Genomic DNA, 22,851 nt, shown 5'->3' with positions numbered 1-22,851 from the left:
CAAATAATTGTACCTTCTCAAATAGTCTCAACTCTTCATGCTTTTTTCTTCATGCTCTTTCATGTCTTTTTTTTTTTTGGGGGGGGAAGGGATGTTTTCTTGATTCCCCCCGTTTGTGGGGGGAGTGGGGATTTCTAGGAGCTACTTGTTAAAATATTGGCATTCCATCCCTGAAATGAATCGCTGTCATCTGGTGTCAGAGGACATCCTGGACCACCCACAGAAAATATGATTTTATGATAGTCAATGACTACGCCACACACTGATAAAAGTATTAAGAAGAAGCATTTAGGGACAGTTTGTTATAGTACTTAAGGAAATGTGGGGAGAGACTAGTCACCCCACTTTTCCATTAAGTTGTAGAAAATTCACAGCTTCTGTCACCAACAGACAGAAATGCAAACAGAGTTAGACTGATATCGTAATCAGCCCCTGGAAGGCATCTCTTAAAAAACGAGTAATGACAGGTGTCGTACTGATATCAACAAGCAAGTGCATGTTCAGAAAATCTACACAATGTCTATTTAGTGATGACTGAACTTGAACTGATGGAGGATGATATCTGTAACCTTATCAAGCTTGCCTGATAACCCACTGTAAACAATATTTCTCAAACCTTTTCTGACAGCCAGTGTGCAACCTAGTAGATGATGTCTGTTGTGATCCAACAAGGCACAATGATTATTTTTTTTTTTCTGAAGTAAGAGCATGTTGATGGATTTATTAATTACATCTTTACAATATGAGTCAAAATAAGTTTGTCTATGTACTTTAATACATTTTAGCTATGCAACTTAATACCTTCTGATAGTGTGAAGCAGGCAATGTGATACCGCTTATTTCTGTGGTGTCAACACAGCACCTTCCTAGTAAGTGAACAAATCTTGTAAGCATGTTAGGGATAAAGTCACAGTTGGACAGTGCTTTCTTGAGTTTTCCTGTAGACATGTTCAAAATCAAGATTTTTTTTGCAGTCCTATCCCACTCCATAGATTATTATTCTTTCAGATCCCTTAAAGCATGGGCATTGTTCTAGTAAAGCAGCAAGCATCCAAGTTGCTTGTATAAAAGAAACTTTACATAAGTAATGTTGTAGAGGTTCCTAATAGACAGCATCCAAAATAATAAACAAAACAAGTTACGCTAAAAATGGCAAACTAATATGCGGTAGATAAAGTTTTTGCTGGTATTTCAGAGGCTGGGACGGAGTGTGTTTAAGAGGTGTACCTTTTTGACGGTTATAATTCCTTCCTGTGTGTCCTTGTCTGTGGTAATTCCAAACATGTCATATCCATCCCCCTCAGTGATGCTGTATTCAATCTCTGCATTTTCGTCCACATCTGCATCATTAGCTTTTATCCTGCCGATTGGTGAGTCAGGTGGTGTAGATTCAGGCGCTCTAAATTGGTATGTGCCTACAGCAGACAGAGGAGGAAACTTCTGTCAGTTGGACTTAGGGTATCTTGGACAACATCTCTGAGCCCATTGTCCATGTTAGGCATGCACAGATGAGTTACTGAGCCTTCAGCTTTTGCCTTACTTTCATATGGAGAAAAATAACTGCTTCTACCTTTTTTTCTAGTATGAAGGATACATATATGTATCATTAGCTACATATGTTTTTTTCTGGACACTATCACAGTCTCTGTTGGCCATGTTAAAACTAGGTAAGAAAAATGTGTTGAGGTCAAAAGACAAATAAAATATTAAGAGCTGCCAGAGGCCGATGCAGCTTAGTATCACTAAATGCAAATCCAGCCCAAATGCATATTACTAATGTGGTACACTGAATTTCTCCTCTGAGAAAATCCTACCTGGGGAATGTTGGCATTATGAGCCTGTATCTTTGGCTTTTACATTGAAGACACTCATGTCCAGAGATGTATAATTAACTCATTGGAGGCAGAGTGCTATATTTCCTCTTAACTTGCTCTAATTTAAATGGAAACACTTTGCCCACAGCTAAGAACAGACTTTGAACTCAAATGACAAGTTGCTTTCAATAACTTTCCCAGTGACTTAACCGCCAAAGCTTGCTGATTTGTCTGATACTATCTGCAATTATTTTCTCAAACAGCTGTTCTTGACTTTGACACACACTGACACACTGATACACACACATGCACACACTGAGTATTGGTAAGACAAAGCAAAAAAAGAAGGAAGAAAAAAGAGAGAGAGAGAGAGAGAGGAAGGAAGGAAGGAAGGAAGGAAGAAGAGAAAGGGAAGTGGATGAAAACTGCATCACTGAATTACTTATAACCATGAACAATCTGGTATATTTATGTATGTGCCTTTGCTTCTGTTTGCAATTAATGTCAGAAAATCCATTGAGGCAAATGTTTCCTGGGTATAGGCATTAACTTAAACAGAATTGCTCTTGGGATCATTTTACGTACTTAAATAAATGCTTCAAAAGTTAAATATGTTGTATTAGAGCAGATACCTTAAAAGACAGTCAACCACAAGGTCTATTATAGAAATAATATTGATCAGAAAATACAGATTGTATCAGTCAAAGCTATTAATGGGTAGGAAAAATAGGAGTTGTTTCTGTATGTTAATTTACTTCTCAAACTATCTACTGCAACTGGGGTAAAAATATTAAAGATATGTTTCCCAATTATTGCAATTAGCCTTAGCATGATGCTACTGTTTGCTCGTGTGTTCTCTTTTTCTTTCTTAAGTGATGTCTTAAACTCAGTAAAGTCATAACAGCAGAAACAATATCTGAGGTCAAAATAATCCATTTTACTGTAAAGACATAGAACGTAAATGTTTCATACTCTGGGGGAACCGAGGAGGATTGTCGTTTACGTCGGTCAGTGTGATGTTCACAGTGGTGGTTCCTGATAATCCGCCCATCTGGCCTCCCATGTCCTTAGCCTGGATGACCACTTGATATTGCTCCCTGTTTTCACGGTCCATGTTTAGCAAAGCAGTTTTAATAATGCCTGAAAACATGAAAATTAAAGAGGCAAAATTCACAAGTAATGTACTCACTTTGATGGAAATTCTTGTTTAAAAAACAAAACAAAACAAAAAAAAAAAACCCACAGCCTTAAGAACAAAACAATCTCTATGTAATGAGTAAACTTTGCCCAGTACAAATATTTACTGTTATGAGATGGCACATTAAATTACAGACTTGTCATATCAGATCTCAGGCTTCTGCCTATATGACAGACACAATAGCAGTGGCATCCCCAGAAAGATGTTCTACCTATTTGTGAGCAGTATTATTTTACATAACTATTTACCCCTTTTCAGTTCCATGCTAAAGTCTCTCACTGAACTGGAAGAAGGCTCATTGTTCATTATAATGTGCTCCATCTTTTCTCTCCTGTTCTGTCAATATTTTCATTTTGACAGACATGGCAAAATAAATAAATAAATAAAAAGCTAACTTCAGCAAGACATCATTAAAGAGGCAGTACAACATTAAAATGGGAGAAGAGAAATTAATTAAGAAAATTGTGAGCATCCAAGCATGCCCAAGTATATATATTTCTATTTATACATTGATTGAAATGATTTTGCCAGTCTGTTCCTTCTTCAAAAGAACAAATGTCAGTTATAAGCAAAACTCCTATTGAAATTCAGTCATTTAGATTTACCGTGAAACAAAATGTTTGCATTCTTACTGGATGTCTCAAGGCTAAGAAATTACTCCTTTGTAGGCAAAAGGAGTGAAATCCACATACTGAAATCCATGGGAAAATTCATAGCAGCTTCAACAGAGACTTAATCGACTCTGGGAGTTTTGCAATTGATTTCCATGGCTGCAGAATCAAGCTTGTGGTTTACCTTGCTTTCCCTCCATTCCCCATACAACCCTCTTGCTAAAAGGTTATTAATACTGAACTTCCAGGTAAATTATCCTTTTGTACTCTAAGAATACATAGTATATTGTCCAAGTCAGAATGAGTGCATCAGTGCAAAAATCCTCTTATTTTAGTATCTAATACCTTATGTTTGAAGGGAAGCTTTTTTCATCTTCCATTTTCCCCTGAGACATCTAATCTTTACTTTGCCTGAGTCTCTAAGATTTAGTTAAGAAACAATGTGAAAACCCGATTAATTGTCTGGGATAATCCATTCCTTTCCTGTAAGGTTGCTGAGGAGAATGTCTTCTCTAGCTTCCAGCAACCTAACAAAATGGATGTTTCCGTTTAAAGAATTTCTTGAAATCCTTTGTTTCTTGTAGAAGAAGTTTTTTATAAGTCTTGGGAAGAGAATACCTATGTAGTGAGATAGTCAGTGGTACAGCAGATTTGGTCCACCAGAATTCGTATGTGTTACACGCACGGGTTCCAAAGCAGTCTGTTATTCAGCCCATAAAAAATTCCAGTCACTGTATTTAATTTAAATATCTTCCAAAAACAGAACTCAGAAGTTTGGGATTCTATTTGTGATCTGCTAGTGTAGCGCAACAGCCAATTTTACCTCTTCTATCATTATTCTTAATTAAGATTTCTTTCATAAAATTAGCATTAAAGTGATATGTTGCAGATGTACAGAAATTATAATTACTTTAAACAAGTTTTGAAGAAGCACAAGGAGAAAAAAAAAAAAAAAGAGCAAACCTTCAGTCTTAATTTAACCATTATGAAGATCTATGAGGATTAAGCACTTTTTTTCTACACCCACCTGTTTCTCGTTTTCTTCTAAAAGCCAACCTATTTGGTTTAATTTAAGCATCTACAGCAGTCTCTGTACCCACTGCTTGTTAAAAATGATTGAAAACTGGTTCTCATTCAGTACTAATTGTATTTATTAGACTTTGCTGGTAAGATTAAAATAATGTAGGTGTCATGTTTACAGATGTATCGCTCTATTAGATTTGTCAGATTTTGCACTGAATAAGATGTAATCTCTTTGAAGTTTTTGTCTAATATGTCCTAGCTTGGCTTAGCATGTCATTTTAAATTGCAGACGTTGTCACAGAATGACAGATAAGCTCTCCTGACCTGTCTCAGATTCAACAGAGAAATATGGCTGTCCCTGGAGAATGCTGTAGACAACTTTAGCACTGTTCCCATATGTAGGATCATCGGCATCAGTTGCAGTGACTTGCACAACAAAGGTACCTGCAATGATAAATTAAACAAAATAAGGATCTGCATTTTTTTTTCCATGTCCATGACAGTTTATGATGTAGAAAAAAACATAACTCATGTTCAATTCAAACTTAGGGCAAAAAGTGGAGATATTATTTTTCAGAAATTTCTCTGCCCATAAAGGTCATAGATCCAAAACCAAAATGATAGATGGCTTTTTCTCAGTTCATTAAAATGCAGTTATTGACTGTATTTGTAGATCCCTTACCATAGTTCTTATGAACAAACCTGAAACACACCTTTCCCCACATCCTGAAGGTATTTAGAATTTGAATCTCGGTCAAAAATGTACTTTCAGAAATTTACTCATGCTTATGAGTTAATTATGAGTTAATTAATGAGTTAAACTAAAATTTACAATCTGAACAATCTTAGACTTGAAGGTGCTTGACATTGGAATGTAAATCTGTTTTTTCAAATACCTTCTAGAGAAAGAAATGGTTTTGAATCCTAGGCAAAGTGTTAACAAACATGAAAAATTAGCTTAGGTTTAAAACATTTAAAACAGATTTGTGAATAAAGTATTCACTTCACATATTAAAATGTGAATATTAGGTTCTCCTTCAAAAGATGAGTTTTCATCCATGTGACAAGCCCCATGAATGAGAGGAGAGAGTATGCCCCAAAGTCTTTATTTTCATATTGGCTGAGCTTTATTTTAATCTCATTCTTGATCATGATTAATTAACGTTTCTTTCCCTAGGTATTATTTCAGATTAGAAATGTGCTTCTTGCAGTTCAACCATCCATTGCTCTCTGACAAAGAAATCAAAATGACCTTCCTCAGAATCACAGAGAAAAAATCAAAACCTGTCAACTTCTGTGAAAAAGATCCAATCTTAAAATCATATTTCAAGGAAATTATTTTCTTTTCTTTTGTTGATTGATTCTTACAGCTTGATACATTTGAAACCAATTGAAAGATTTCAGTGGACATCAGTGGACTTTGGAGCTCATTTTTGTTGCCTAAAAAAAGCAACAAGGGTCATAGGAAGTTAATGACATATCAAGAATTAGTGATGAGTTGACTTGGCTGATAGTTTTCTCTCTTGAAGTGTGTACATTCACTTCTGCGCTTGCCATTTTCCACTTTTTTTTTTTTTTTTTTTTTGTACTTTCTTGAACTAAGCAAGATTTGCTTAGTAATTCTAGGGGTTGTGTTGATACACATGGGTGACCATGGCTTAACATACTATTAAACTGCAACTAAATCACTTTAAAGGTATGTAACAGAGGTAAGCTCAGCTTACTTTCACTGTGAACTAAACAAGATTGCATGAACTTTCTTTTTCTGTGGCACAACAGAGAGATTGGGTTGCACTCAGTGGACACTTCTGTTTTCAGCAAGCTTCTGTTGCTAATTCTCTTGGGGTTAGATTTTTTAAAATGGCTGAGGTACCTTTACTCAACTCAAACAACAGATGTCCCTAAACTTTGGGGCCTTAATAAAATCCACATAAAGAACCCGTATCAGACACTGAAATTAACTGTTAGTTAGCACCTACCAACGTCTGACATTTCAGGGATGCTGGCATTGTAAACGTCCTTTGTAAACATTGGCTCATTGTCATTGATATCATGGATCTTAATGATGAACTCAGATTCTGGTTCCACTGGTCTTCCAGTCCTTCTGTTTATAGCCTGGGCACGAAGTATGTATACAGGCTTTTCTTCCCTGTCTAGTCTCTTTGTGGCCTGGATGTCACCAGTGTTTTCATTGATAATGAAGAGGTCTCCTGCTCCATCTCCTGAAAGGATGTACTTAAGTGATCCATCTCCTTTATCCTGGTCTGAATGCAGCTGGTGGTGAAATGGGAATTAAAAAAAAAAAAAAAAAAAAAGGAAAAATAAATAATTGGAACACAATTCTAGGTACTTTATCTTGTTATCATGATACAGGCTTTACTATTATTAACGCCCAGCCAAAAGGCTGTACACTGCTTTTAGGAAATGAGATGATACCTCAGTAGGAGCACTGAATTGATAGAGTTGTGTCTTCATGTCTGAATTGAATTGAAACCATTTGCTGTATAATAAGAAACTAAGAAAAACCACGAACTGCAGCTGTAGATCACTTCCACAAGCTAAGCATACATCGATCTGATCTAAATGCCAGTGGCTCAGGTGAAATCCTAGGAATATATAGGATACTGAGATCCTACAGATGGAAAAACAGCAGACTCGTGAATTGCAGTAAGCAATTAAAGAATTAAAGAATTAAAAAGTGGCCATGCCAGTCACTTCTTTAGTTTAAATACTGTGTTCTGTGCTGTTATGTCCCCTGGACTACTAAGTACACAACTAACAGGAAAATACATGTATTAACAAATGCAGCAAACTAAGAGCAAAGGCAGGCATGTGTTCCAGACCATTCCAGCACCGGCAATGAAGACATCAGTTCCCTTTATCCAAAGGGACATGGACCAAGCTGAAACATGGTGGGGGCAGGGGAAAGAGAATGATGATAGCATGCAAATCATGAACTGCCCAAACCATCACCTTTTTATCCCAGGAGACTTCCATTTCCCTTGAAATGCTGCTTAGCACACAGAAAGTACAACCGATTAAATCCTACTGTGATGGATCTTCCTTTGATAAGGGCATATTTATTCCCCTGGCTTTAAAATCAAGGCTAATCAACTACATTTTATTTTCTTGATACATCAGAGGAAAAATATATATTTATTAAAATGGATTCTAAGTTTGGTTTCATCATTTTATGACAAAATTCTTGAGGGAAAAAAGATCAGGTATCAGATTCTGCAGATGGTTGATTTCATAAAAAAGACATGTTGATGAGTCAGGAGAGATGGACTTTCTTGACCAGCTCATTGCTTCTCCTCCTGAATACAAATAACAAAAAATATACCCAGCTGAATGTGTGGTGAAGCATTTAGCATTGCTGGATAGCATGCTGCATAGAACAGAAAGATTTGTAAGTTGGAAGAATATAGAATATTATGATCTTCACGTAGATTTTTCCAGTGCTTGGCTATGCCCCAACCACACTGGAAGGGCAGCCTCCAGTATGACCATATGGTCAATGTTTTGGGCTTCCTCCAACCTTCTGCCCAGATCAGTGCTACGCTGGCAGCATACTGTCAACACCCTTGGTGGCACAGCGCTCCACCACGTGCCTGTGGTCCCTACAGAAAGCATGCTCCATGCAACCACTCCAACTTCAAGGGCAAATCTTTTTGACACCATACATGCAAAGAGTGTCCAATAAAACAAAATCTCAGAACTGTAGCATGCTTAATCATTAGCAGACGTGCCGAGGCACTGTTCCTTCATTTTCTCCTTCAGCGAGAAAATGAGCATTCAGTGTAATTTTGCACAGAGCCCTTTCTCTTGATAATAAGAATACCAATAGCCCGCTTGTATGCAACACTTTTCATCACATTTCAAAACCCTTCACAAAAGCAGTCAATAACACTTGCTCTGTTTTTTGAATAACAAAGTATAGAAACTTCAAGTTTCCCAAAACTGTACATGGAATAGAGTTCAAATCTCCCGAGTCCCAGTCAGTTGGCTATCAGGCCTACAGAAATTATACTACTAGATAGAACCTAAGCCTCTGAAGAATATCTGTTAGACCTGCTTGTTAAGAAGTTAGACTAGAAGTCTACTGTGGGAAGTAATTATAATAGGATATTTGAATATAATTTTTTCAAAGGCAACCTGCAACAAAAAAAAAAAAAAGGCATGGAAAGAATTCTGTCTTTAAAAATGTGTGTTACTTATGGTTGTTTCACACCCCAAAATTTAATTTTTTGTTTGCCTTGAATGCCTCTTTAATTTTGTCTGCATCATATTGGGAGAAAAACAGCCCTTGGTAACAGACCATCATTAATTCATATTAATCATGGAATAGTGCTGTTGTGAGATTTATTACAGGCTGACTCCCAAAATAATTTTTATCACCATTTTAATTAAAACTGGTTTCAAGGAACAAGGTAGCAAAAAAGGTCAAGCTAGAAAAGGTGTTGGAACCACCTGGGAATTGTTTTCTATAATATTTTTACATAGTCTAGACCACCTAAAGAGCTAAAAATAGAAATGTGTGATTTTTTTTTTCAAGTCAATAGTTTATGAAATTTCCATTCTTTCCCCACAACTAATCCACCTGTGTAAGATGGATTGTGACTCTGTGTATCAAGAAAATGTATATCTCAGTGTACTAACTCATTAATGTTGAAAATGAGGTGATCTTCATCAAAGAAAGCTTCAGTCTCTAGCCCTTCAGCAAAACCACTAACTTTTGAAAATAAATATTCCATATGACAAGATACTTTTCAACTCTGTTACCTTCAGTTTTAAAACTTTCCTAAGACATGACAGAACAAACCAAGTGTTCAGTTGGTCAGACAGTAAATGGCATATTTACTGTAAGAATGAAATCTGAGGGAGGTCACATCTTGTGACTAGTGTATGTTACACAGAGCTCAGTCTGGCTGAGTGCCTGCTCTTCAAACCAACAGTGCCCTTACAGTGTGTCACCACACATGGCCTCAAGAACCTGCTTCATAAAGATTCTCAAAAGGTATAATTACAATGCTTGATTTCAGTAAATTATGATGATTTTCTAACCATTCAGCATCAGGTGTTTTGTTTCTTCTTTTTGGTGGGATAGGCCAATATCACAGCACCAGCATCGACTGCTTAATAGCTAGGCCAAAATAGTTTGGATTTTGTGCCCTTCTTTTTCAGAAAATAACATTCCTGCAGATATGTAGGAAAGTTTCTTACAGATGTTAAATTTGCAGCATTCACATGTGAGGCAAATATCTGGAAAAACAATTTATTATTAGATTTTACTTTATCTGTGTTTGGCTGTTTGCTTGGTATAAAATTTTATCCAGACAAAAGCAATCTCTTCTATTTTTTCTTAAGTGCCAGTTTACTTGGAAGCAATATTCTGTCTGTGTGACCTATATGAAAGGGGAGATTGCTGCTCTAACCATGTTAAAAAAAAATTAGGAATAAAATGCAAAGGCGAAACTAATGGTGCAAGCTTAGGCCAAAAGAAGGGCCCAGAGGAGAGATGCACTTAAAAATGCAGTTGATGGTGTTGTACATAAAACTTAACACAATTGTTAGGTTATGAAGATGAAATGAGTAGTGGTAACAACCCTGCTTTCCTTTTAAGCTGAGGTTATTTTTCACTACCCAGACACCTCATTTCACAGGAAGTTTGCTGTGATGAGATATGCATATAAAGTACACTGCAGATGCTTTCAGCAGGGCAGATTGTAGCCAACACAAGACATTATAGCTTCACTCTGGGTGCTAACCCGTGTTGCAAAAGAGTGTCCATTATCCTCTGCATAAAGTTGGTCACAGGCCAGATAAATGGACCATGGCAGATAGTCATGGGATAGAATAATACATTGTGGGACACAGTGCTCATGTCAGCTGGACTGTATCGTATTACTGTTCCTCAATACGATGTTAAAACAGCCAAATGTTTTTAGTGCTCCACTTAAAATCAGAGTTTTTATTTCCTGAGGAACTCAGTGTTACTCAATGACATTCATGTCAGCGGGGCACTGAACTGAGCAATACTCCAAAGGTAAGCAAAATTGTGAAGAAATAGGTCTATGCTGTTGCAAAGAAAAAAAAACAAAACAAAACAAAACAAAACAAAACAGCAAATGCATCACCAATTGAGGTGTATTAATATTATTGTAAATTGATTCACTCAGAATCTTGTCAGGACACTTGTGAAATCACCCATCAATCACTGGCTAAGGCTGAGGATGAACGACAAATTAAAGATTTTACTATGCCCTAGGCATACTTTTACTCATTGTACTTTAATGCCACTGCTATGTGAACCATCTGGTTTGCCTTTAATGATTTATAGTCAAATAAAAACTGTCCAGTTTTTTCCTTCCCCCCTTCTCCACCCCCGAAGTGTCCTGGCCCCAAATACCAACATGGCTGCTTCTGAAAACAGCCAGGGCCTAATTCCTCCAGCAAGAAACACAAAGAGATGTTTAAAATGCTTGCAGGACTGCAGTGTTAGCCACCTGTATTTGACATCATGCTCATTGTCACATACATAAGTAATTTTAAAAGAGGATTTTTTGTTGAATGTAGCCACAATCTGAAGCAGCCTTGCTCTCCCCAGTGTCACAGTGGCAGAGGCCCCCAAAAGCAGCAAGGGCAGTGACAAGCATCTCCTCAGCATGACTGAAAGGAAAAGGTAGGTGAAAGCTGTGCACAAAGCATTTGTACTGTGAGCATTTTTTTTTTTCTGACTGAATACATTTACAGTATTTGTGTTAATCTCCAATACGTTGGGTTGCTTAACTTTAAAGCAAAAATCCATGAAAATTTTACCAGGTTTTCAAAGGTTGAATCAGACACATGCTGCACAAATAGGAATTACTTCAACAAACTATGTGGGGAGAGTTTAAGGGAGTCTTTCATGTACTTTGGTAATAAGACTATAAACTGAAATGGCATGAAAGCAGCAGATCAAATTGGCATTAAGTTGTTAATGTCTGGCTTTGGTACTGCAAAGTGCAAAAGCTGTACTCCAAAATGTCGGCAGTACTCCTGTAAGAAGCAGCGTTAGTGTGTTCTAGCACAGGTGAGGGCCAGGCAAGGCCCCTCCCAGTGCCCCACAAGCAGCCGGGCACTGGGGGCACTGGGGCAGACCAAGCACCAGGCACCTCCATGGGGCCAAGGCCGGGCTGAGCCCAGCTGGGAGGGGGCCATGGGCAGGCAGGGCAGGGCTGCAGGGAGCAGGAGCCCGGCCCTGCTGTGGCCTCTATGGGGCAGGGGCTGGTGGCCACAATGCTGCTGATGGGCCTCAGCCTGGTCAGAGACTGGTGGGGCCCTTTTGGGGCCCTTTACTAATCACGCAAAATTCACCTTGATACAAAATTGTATGAAACAGCAGCACCAAAACCCTGTAATGAAAGTGAGGTCCCATGTATTATAATAGGTTAAGATTAAGCTTTTTTTTTTTTTTTTTTTTTTTTTTTTTTTTTTTATGTGTGTTACAATGGAATGCATTAGAGAAAGGCAGCTTTCCAGCACACATATTTGTAATGAGGTTTCACTGAGAATGTACTTTTATAGCTGTGGTAATTAAATTCCAAAAAACTGAAATTGCAGGCCATGGATATTTTCCAGAGCGAAATAACATCCCTCCTCTACCTCACTCTGTAACACTGATTTAAACATTGTAGTTAATCTCATTCAGGAAGTGGCTTTAGGTTATGTAAGACAGCTGTAAATTGCAGTTTAGCTCCCACTAATGTCATATCACTGGTTATGATACCTGGCAATTCAGTGGGCTAGGCGCCTTTCCATCCATCCTACAGACCAAGTTCTGGTTCCTGTTGTGAATATAACCCCCAACTCCCTGAATTTCAGAACAGTTCCTGGACTTCTACAAAGACACAAGCCAATTAACCTTGGGATGTACACACTGAACCATCAACCTACAATTATCTAGAAATAAACTGCCTCATATCTTATTGTTTGTGTTTATTAGAAGAACTTGCTATTCTGGAGTTGCTGTGGTCACATTTTCCCCCCAGCACAATAATGAAATAGAGACCAATTATTAAAGTAGTAAGTAGGCAGTTGGTAACAAAGAGAATCACTGGTTTACACTTGGCAGCATTCACAGCAATGATTTCACTCCAAATTGAATAGATCCAAACAGCAGAGTCTTGTCTAGTACTGAACAAATTCAATGACATGTATTGCTTGAGGTTACACAGTGCGATTCTACAGCATTCAGAAAAAACTAAAGCACTCAAAATACCGTAATACTATAATATTGCACACAGTTTCTATTTCAGAATAATAACCTCCTTGTCCCTCCTGACGCTTTCTATTCCTGTAACGTCAACCAACCCTGTAAATTAATATCATAATCAACACCATTAATATCATGAAATAATCATCCCAAAAGCTTTTACTCCGCTTGGTGACTCTGTATTAAAAGGAAAAAAACATTTTTTTGTACATTAGTACTTAGCACTAGTACTAAGTAATTAGTACTTATTTACTTATGTATATTTTGCTGAAAGTTACTTATTTGCTTCCTAATGCCCCAAAAAGTACCTGCCAAACACTGAACGTATGCTATATACCTACAAATTCATACACTGTGTCACGTATCATCAGGGCAAATACTTAACTAAATAAATTATTTTAAGACGTAAAAGATTTTTTTTCTAAAAAGATAATCCACAAGATCCACAGGGAGATCCAGCATCACCAGAAATGAGAGATTTCCTGGGGATGTGTGTGCCATGTTCTTATGGCTTCAATTATGCAAAGCTCTGGTTCCTTTCATGGTTCACATAACCTCTCTTTCTGACTCACCCCTTAGGCAAAGCATCCTGCTCTTCCTCCTATCAGTTAGCCCCACTGCATGGTATTTCATACATCCTGCTCCAGCCATATCCTCAAAACCTCTTGCCTGCAAAATGCTAAGCTCCTTCTCATATCCCCTAAATCCTGGCTGGGAAAGAGTCAGAATGTTCCGTGTTTGGCAACGGCTTATATGCCTACTTACGGTACAGCCAGCTGACCAGTCAAGGCACAAAGTAGGTTTCTTTGCTTCATGCAGCTACTGTTCTTCCAAACTGTTTAGGAAATGAACAGTTTCAACACTTTTATTGCTCTATAAAATTTAATTTGAAGTGGTTAATGGACTTAACATTATTGAAAGAGGACAGTGAACAGAGACTGTGGCTAGAACACTGAGGCTACTTGTCTACCGAGGTCACATATCTGGATTGTTACGTTAAGATGTAGGTACCTACCTTTAAATTATATCATTATTTCAAAAATTTAACTTAAATTTCTGGTAAAAATGGGGGGATGCTAAAAAAGAATTTGGAAGAGAATAGGAGAAGCTGTTTAGAGAGCTATAAGAAGTGATTCCATTCTTACACAAAACAATTTGAAGATTATATGAACATTTATACTCTACAGCCTCAAAAGAGGTGGGGGAACAGCAGTTTGAAGTAAGATTCAAACACTGTCATTTCCAAAGAAAATAAACGAACCAAACTAGAAGTATTGACAAGCTGAAAAGAGAAATGCAAACAGACTTGACCTTACCAGAGCACAGCACCATCTTTCCAGATGTGCAGCTGCCAGAAGGAGCTCCTACACGCAGGGGCTTTATTTAGACTATTATGACAGGTGCTTGAAGTAGATAACCACTTTTTTATATCTCTTCACTAACCCAAGATCTGCTTTCCTAAGCAATCCAGCAATCTGGAGCACCTCCCCTATGAAGAAAGGCTGAGAGTGCTGGGGCTGTTCAGCCTGGAGAAGAGAAGAGGGAGACCTCATTGCAGCTTTTCAGTACTTAAAGGGGGCTTATAAAAATGATGAAGAGAAGCTTTTGCTCATGCAGATAATGATAGGACAAGGGGGAATGGTTTTAAACGGGAAGAGGGGAGATTTAGATTAGAGGTTAGGAGGAAATTCTTCACTCAGAGGGCAGTGAGGCCCTGGTACAGGCTGCCCAGAGAAGCTGTGGATTCCCCATCCCTAGAGGTGTTCAAGGCAAGGCTGGATGGGGCCCTGGACAACCTGACCTAGTGGGTGGCATCCCTGCCCATGGCAGGGCGTTGGGATTGGATGATCTTTAAGGTCCCTTCCAACCAAAGCCATTCTATGATTCTATGATCTTCATTGTTCCTCACTTTCTTGACTTACAGATGTTGCAGTTTTACAGAGTACTTGAATTAGTCTATTGTAGTGATTAGTTTACTATAGAAAGTGTAGTTACTATATTATAGTTAATACAATAAACCTCATACGGCTCAGTGTGACTGATTCCAGAGTGTTTGAGTTTGTGAATGCAGTTCTAATTTCCTTGCTTCCCACCAGGCCTAGTGAAGAAAAAGGTATGACAGGTACACAGTACCTATTTGAAGAAATCACTGCTCTGATGATTAGAAAAAGTCTTGCTTCCCAGATTAGCTGTGTTCTCATGCCCAGATTGTTTTTCTGTTTTAAGGACCTCCTCCCACTTTCATGTATTTTTCCTCTTCCAACATTTAAAGATAATAATCCCTTATGCTTACAGTACTTTTCTTTGCTAGGCTAACAGCCTATATGTATTCTTCTATTGTAAAATGGGCACTTTTCAGTCCTCAGATGGAATCCTGTTTACAGTCATAGTCTCTCATTTTCGAGTCAAGTGGATTCCAAAAACAGTCAGTGAAGAAAAGGCCAGATATGAAGGACTGATGTTCCCACTAGTTTTTCTGTAATTGGTCCATTTTTATAGTCTTTCCTTCTGTATGAGCGGATGCAGGTTTTTAAACAGTGATGATAATATTTTCCTATCTTCATTACAAATGAGTAGGTACATTTGCCATTTTCATTGCCATATTGAGCTAGCTTCTTCCTGTCATCCCAGAACTGACTAAAACACTCAGGTTTTTCTCCTTTTCTTACTGTTTCTAATTTATGACCATTCATTGTGTATTTGATTTTTTTTTTCCCAACTCCTATTTCATGAACATTGCATTTCTATCCTGTTTCTATTCCTTCCATCTTTAAGATCATCTTTTTCTTTCTGTGAGATATTCTGATCAGTGGTAAAGGATATGATACAGTACTAAAATCAGGTGTGCAAATATTAAACCTGTAAAACCTGTAATAAACTGATGAAACAGAATTGAAGAATTGCTAAGGTTATATGAGATTTCTGGGGATGTTGGTTTCTTTGGAGTTATTTGAAAATACACAATGTCTTATTTGTATTGTCCTTACTCCTCTTTTTTTTTTTTTTTTTTAATGCTATAAAGGGTAGTATAGCAAACCCAGAAATACTTTAAACCCCAAGATATTCAGTTGTGGAATGCTATTGATAAAATAATATAAAATGGGCTATGTTTTTATATAAAGTTCATACCTGCAACCTACTTCGTGCAAAGAAACTATATCAGCCCTAGTTGCATGGAATCAGGTAGATTAGCAAAAAAAATAAAAAATAATTAAAAAAAAAGTGAAAATTGAAATATAAACCAAAAGTTCTGTAAAGGATTCAAAGTCCAATACTTGGACTCAAGTCCAAAATGTAACTGAAAAGTTTTATCAAGAGGCAAAGGTAAAACAAAAATGCCCCCTAGGTGCTCCTTTAACCTAGGTACTGGTCCTTAGCTCTAACCCTGAGGATTTTAAAAGATAAACATCCCATGAGTTTAAAGGAGGAAAAAAATGCTAAGATTGTACCCACAGCAAATGGGGAAAAAAGCTAGATGATGGATAGAAGCATTCAGTAACAGTAGAATCATCTGCAAAAATATTGTGCTGAGACTGAGAACAATAGGAGGAACAAAAAGACACCGACAAAAAAAAAAAAAAAAAAAAAAAAAAAAAAAAAACAGAAACAAAACAAGAACAATAATAACAAAAAAACCACCAGGGTAATGGTATCTATCTGCTTCTTGAGAGTATCAAAATGTCAGTGGTATTTCTCATTCACTTTCAAAAGCAACAGTGCCAATCCATTCTCTGTAATGACACTGAGAGAAGCTAAAAACAGTATTGTGCTTCCAAACAGCTTCAGGAAATGAATGGACCAAGAAGCAGTAAGAACATTTCAAGATTCGGAAGCAAACAGGTGCTTGAAAGGCAAACTGAGACCAAAAGATGGCATCTGATTTCAAAACAAACAAACAAAATGCAGGGAAGGCCCTATGATAAAGAGTATAGAGTGAAAAAAAAAAAAAAAAAAAAAAAAAAAAAAAAGAAAAAGAAAAAGGAGTAAGGAATAGAGTATAAAGGGCACTGGAATGAGAATTTATCATTTGACTGGAGACAAGAGACGAAGTGCTCTCACTTTGGACCCTCCGGACTCGCATCCTCCAGGCAGGTTGGAAGGCTCTTTTCATTCTGCTTTTGTGAGGACTGTACGTGAGACTGCATGGCCTGAGACAGACCTGGATGATAATTTGGCTGATGTTGTGATCCTTGGCTTACGGGACAGGCTGCCCAAAGAGTAGTCAGGAACCTGCTGTCCTCTTTAAAACATGCAAAACTAAGATTAAAGATCCGTGCTGTGGTGACTCATGCTTTTATTACACACCCTTCAAAATCACAAATGGGTTTTCTAACCCAAAGTGCAAACATGCAGCCACAGCTAATCAGCTTTGCAGAAAATCAATTGGGAAGTGTCAGTCCTTTCAACGTTGCCTAGGGCCTATCAACTCTTTCCCTCTTGGGTTCCCCAACTGCTGCTGCTCTTCAATGGGATTAAACAGGGACAATGACACACGAGCTTTTGTCCTGCACTGCAGTACATCAAACTGCGAAGGTCTCTTATTCTGTCGGTTGCTCCCTCTAGGAGCAACTTGTTATCACATCTTAATGACTATTTAACAAGGCTGCAAACTATGTAAAGGTGTCTCCATATTCTCTTGAGCTGAGAGCTGCTCAGCTTTTCTGTGGTAATGCAGTGTTATTTGTTCCTCTTGCTATTATCTCTAACCACAATTATAATTGTAAATGATAAATCCACAGTTATGACAGACAAATAAGTCTCTAGTTAATAAGGCAGATTGTGTCCAAGCCTGATCTTCTCTATACATAAGGGCCCTTGAATTTCACGTTTTCACCAAACTTCTTGCTTTTCTTTGAATTACTTGATAACCAGAAGAAAGAGATCCAGTCTCACTCTGTAGGCACTGAAGAACTCAAAGCCATTACATCTCTGAGTAATTGATTTCTCTCACTTAATATACATATATATATTTGTTGTAAACTAATTTGTTATAAGCTGATACAGCAGTTGGGTTTCATTATGCAGTTGCCCTCTCCAGCTAAACAGCAGCAATCATAACAAAATAGCAGACTTCAAGAATTACCCTTACAAAAGATACGGTTGTTAACCAGTTCTCAATTCCTTATGGAAGGCCAAGGTTGTTTAAAAAAAATGTTTTTATGCTTTTTGGTCCGTCCATGTCAATGTCTGGCATTTCTTTGTCATAGTGACTACCAGCCCCTTTTTGCCATTATTTTTTAAGTGTGCATAAGGTTAGAAACAGTACCTGGTAGACTGGTTTTAGCAGGAGCATCAGTATTCACTTAGGGAAAAGCATGAAGGACTTAGCCACCACCAAACTTGCCTACCCTAGCTCAGGTACGAAGAATACTCTCTTGCATGTATATCTAAGCAGAACATTAGGAGAGATTAAAAATTATTTTATTACCTAGTGTGTGAACTTCAGTGGTCAGCAATGAAAATTCAGTCCTTTGAAGCTTTGAAAGCCATAAAGAGCTGCACAAGTCATTTTGTTATAGGAGACAGACTTGCTCTTCACTGCAGGTTTCCTCCCATAACTGAATAGTCAGTCATTGGATTCGAGAATGTGTCTTAAAGACTAAACTGGAAGGTTAGTTTGAGGCATAACTGATGATGTGCTTGGTATAAAAAAATAACAACAGCAAGGAGTAAAGTGCATGCAAGTGCGTCTCTGACAAAAACACAAGATATGTAAGGGAAAGGTAGGCTTGTAGTTGAAAATACAGGACTTGCAGGTTTTAATATTGTCTCTGTCACAGTCTTACTGTCTGATCTTAGATCGCTTTTTGATGCTTCTGCGTTCTTCCTGCAGTCAAATGTGGGTTGTTAACAATGCTCAGTTCAGTACATAATGATTATAACATGATTTGAAAGTCTCAGGTATAATTTGCTCTATGTTAGCTTGCAGAAAGACTGAAGAAACTGGATTAAAGCAAGGGAAATACTGTGGCTTTGCCAGTGCCTGCTGCATTTAGCGGATGGGTTGATGTCCTATTCCTAATCCAGCTACAACACTACAAACTGTAATTGCTCTCAGGTGCTTGTTCTCTACCATCTGAAAGTCACTGTCATCACACGTTAGTTAAGGGAGGGGGTAGAAGGGGGAGTTTCTGCACTCTGGAGCTGGCTATATGAGCTCAAATAACATCTGGAGGTGTTTTAAAACTTATGACTTTGTGCAAAAGTGAAAATATATGTGTGGTTTTTCTTCTGCTGGGTGAGCTGTGGAGTTAAGGAAAATTAAGTGCCTAACTTGTAATGAGTTTCAGTGGGAGTGCAATGAGTCCCTGAAGAAAAGGCAGCCTCCATGGAAGTCTCTTGCCTAAATCCCCATTTTTTCAATGAGAATTGCAAATACAATTCAAGAGCACCTACTTTCCTTGTAGCTTTCTTTCAAGTCAGAGCAAAATAGCTCCCATATCCTGACATCCTTGTATATCTCAAAGACAGGTATGTGCACAGGAAAAGATACCTACAGCATAGTTAATGTACCTTCATTCTTTAACTTTATTAAATAAGATATTGACTATGTTGCATTTCCATTTTTGCAAGAAAAGGTACTCACTGAGCCAGAAGACATATATATATATATATGTATATATACAGATATCTACTACATATATACATACATATATGCAGTCTTTTTAAAATCACACAGGAAAAAGGTATCATAAGAGTTTGTGTGTGTACGTAGTCATTTTATGGCAGAATACTTTTGTGGGTTGATCCACGTATCTTTGAAGATCTCCAGCTGACTTTTATGGGACTTCTATCCTGCACTGCATTACTTAGTCAGAAAGGGAACTCAAATAATGCTAGCTGACTACAGGTATTTACTGAAATTAGGATTTTTTTCTTCAAAAAAAAAGAGTACTTTCTATAAACGTGCACCTTGGTAACTAATAATTTGTCTCAGTATATGTCCCTTAATACCTAAATTACTTGATTAGAAGAGTTACTGAAATCAGTCTGTATTATACGTCCAGCTTTGATTGCCTTCAGTATCTCAGGAAATTTACCCAGGGCTTACTCTTTATAAGAGGTCAAAATTACCCATTTAACTGAAAAGTGTTTTTCTCAGACTTCCAAACTTTAAAAAATATCTCTAAATCATTGGCAAATACAACACCTTAACTTTAATATTATATCAGCCTTGATCTTTTTTTGTGGCAATAACATGGATTCATAAAGTTAGATGAAGAAATACATTTTTAATGCAGTAAAAATCTCTATTCTTTGGGGAGGGGTGGGGAGGAGTGAGTAGATATCACTTAATGATGAACTATGGAAGAAAAAAAAAAATCATGCTTGGCCTAATATCCAGAAATGTTTTTATTGGGATGTAGTTGAATAAAACATCAGGCTTCTTCAGTAAGTAACAGCTTCTTACTACTCCCTGATGGATGTGCGTGAAAGCAAATGCTCATCCTTTGCTTACTGACAAAGGTGACCCCTTGATTTTCTGAGCTGTACTTAAAGCTGCCAATCAAATCCAGAGGTATGTGTATGAATTTTATATGCTAGGTGAAAGTGTACGTGGCAGGGTGGAAAGTAGGGAGTGGAGAAGCGAGAATATAGACGAACACTCAAACAAAGGAGAAGCCACATTCTCATTTAAATGAAGATCTAACAAGAAGGAAATAAATTCATATCCACAGGTTCAGTAGAGTCTTTAATCTGTTTGCATGCCTGGCTCATCTAGGGCTGTAAAGTGAAGAAAGGAAAAATTTCTCCATGCTGTCATGTTTCCTAACTTTGTTTCTAATGTTTGTGTTGTGTAAACAGATAATTAAGAAGTTGTGTGAGGCAACTGAAAAGGCCTCATATATAAATCTTGACAGGGCCCTCCTGAGGAAGGCTGCTAGACCAAGAGTTTACTTATGGGAAACCTGAGCCTAGGTTGCCACTGAGTAGATTCTTCTTTCAAGAAGAATAACAGGTGACAAATCACTCAAGAGCTTGCAGATAAAAGGACAGACCACCACAAGTGATATCATGGTAGGCATCCACTACAGGCTGCCTACTCAAAGAAACCAAGTATATGAAGGCTTCTTTAGACAGATGGTGGAAGGTGTGTGATTGCAGGCTATGGTACTCGTGAGGGACTTTAATCATTCTGATGTCTTGCAACCCAGGTTTCTGCAAAGTGCCATAAGACAATTTCTTCACATAAGTGATTGATGAGTTGACCAGAGGATGCACTATGTTGGACGTGTGCAGAGAGGTGAACTGCTCGAGAATGTGAAAGTGCAATTTGCCCTCAAGTCTCAAAGGTCCTTGAGCCTGGCAGCAAAAGCTGGTGACATGACGCATTACATGGCAGATAAAAATAAATAAATAAAAATTAAAAAAGAATAAAGACCTTTTAAACAAATCAGATAAAATCAAGTCCATGGGATAATATAGGATGCATCGAAGGATGGTGAAGGAATGTTTTCTTTCCGTAATATTTGAAAAGCCATAGTGATTGAGGAAGGTTCCTAATTTCTGAAAACAGGGAAAGTGATACCCATGCTAAAAGAGGAGGAGAAGGAGCTGGAATGAGAGGCTGGCCGGCTATACCTCAGTCCCAGGGAGCAAATTGCTTGGAAGCTAAATCTAGGAACATGGAGAAAACCAAGGTGATTGGGAAGAACCAGTGTGGATTGAGCAATGGCAAATCTCTTTACCAACCTGTTTGCCTTCCATGATGACATGGATGGCACAGTGGACAAGTAGGGAGTAGAGGATATTGCATGACTTCAGTAAAGCCTTTGTCACAGTATTTTGATGGACAAATTGGTGAGATACAGTAACGTGTGGAAGATTGGCTGGATAGCCATGCTCAAAGGGTTGAGATCTGTGGTTAGAAGTCCAGCTGGCGGCTGATTACTCGTGGTGTTCCTCGGAGGAGGAACTAACTGGGGGTCAGAACTGCTTAATGGTTTTATTAACACCTCGCATGATAGAATGCACTCTCAGCAATTCTACAAATCACAAAAAACTTGAGGTTGGTTGCATGGAGAGCTGTCAGTATTGGGAAGGAAGAGCTGCTATCCAGAAGGACATCAGCAGCCTGGAGAAATGGAGTGGTAGAAGCTTCATGAAGATCAGCACAGGCAAAGGCAAAAAGTCCTGTGTCTGTGCTGGACTAATCTCTTGCAGCAGTACAGGCTGGATAGAAAACATTTTTCCATTGAAGGATCCGGGTGTTTCGTTTCAAAAATCTGAAAATGAATCAGCAGCATGTCCTTGCTGAGAAGAAAGCCAGCTGTACACTGGTTTCTTTTAGAGGTAGTGTGGCCCATTGATAGAGGGCATAGTTCATTCTCCTCCATTCAGGGCTCGTGAGAATGCAAGTGGAGCGCTGCATCTAGTGTCGTCCCTCCTCTGTAAAAGAAAGACATTGACACACTGCAGGGAGTCTACAGAGGGGTCACCGAGAGGGTTAGGAGGTTGGAGTGTATGATGTATGAAGAGAGGAGAAAGGAATGTTTTTGTTTAGATTTAAGAAGAGAAGGCGTATTGTTGTTTACAGCTACATAATGGGGCAGTGTAGAGAAGACGGAGCTAGAGAAGATGGAGGATGAAAGGCAGTAGACAGAAGCCACGATGAGGGAAACTGTGATTAAATATTAGGAGAAAAAAATGAAAGGAGAGAAGGCTAAGCACTGAAGAAGGTGTGGAATCTCTGTCCTTGGAGATACTCAGAACTGGACTAAGCCCTGAGCAACCTCTTATAAATGGACCTGCTTTGAGCAGGGGGTTTAACCGGAGGGCTTCTAAAGGTTTCTTCCAACCTGCATTATTCAGTGATTCTGTCAGAGTGATATTCAGTCCTCAGCAGTTCAGATCCAACACAGCTTGTCTACGAACAGGGGCTGATTTTGAGTAGAGAGCCTGGAATTCTTTTGGTGAGAATATTTGTGTCTGTGTTCTCCAAATTGCTAC

The 22,851-nt window shown here is 38.1% G+C and overlaps 1 protein-coding gene across 1 annotated transcript in view; it reads right to left on the bottom strand.

The window, feature by feature from the left end:
- Nucleotides 1–22,851, bottom strand: part of LOC309875758 (cadherin-6) — a gene marked incomplete at its 3' end in the record, with an annotated part of 99,581 nt that overhangs the window by 16,504 nt on the left and 60,226 nt on the right. Inside the window, exons 3-6 of the mRNA XM_082755443.1 lie at nucleotides 6,626–6,920; nucleotides 4,971–5,090; nucleotides 2,787–2,954; nucleotides 1,228–1,415 (exon numbers count right to left, since the gene is read on the bottom strand). Of these exons, the coding sequence (XP_082611569.1) occupies nucleotides 1,228–1,415; nucleotides 2,787–2,954; nucleotides 4,971–5,090; nucleotides 6,626–6,920 (771 nt within the window). The remainder of the gene's footprint in view (nucleotides 1–1,227; nucleotides 1,416–2,786; nucleotides 2,955–4,970; nucleotides 5,091–6,625; nucleotides 6,921–22,851) is intronic.

This window comes from Aythya marila, assembly GCF_965140915.1.
Source record: "Aythya marila genome assembly, chromosome: 2".
NCBI classification, from domain to species: domain Eukaryota; kingdom Metazoa; phylum Chordata; class Aves; order Anseriformes; family Anatidae; genus Aythya; species Aythya marila.
Note: the sequence above shows the minus strand (reverse complement) of the source record. Positions and strands in the feature narration are given on the sequence as shown.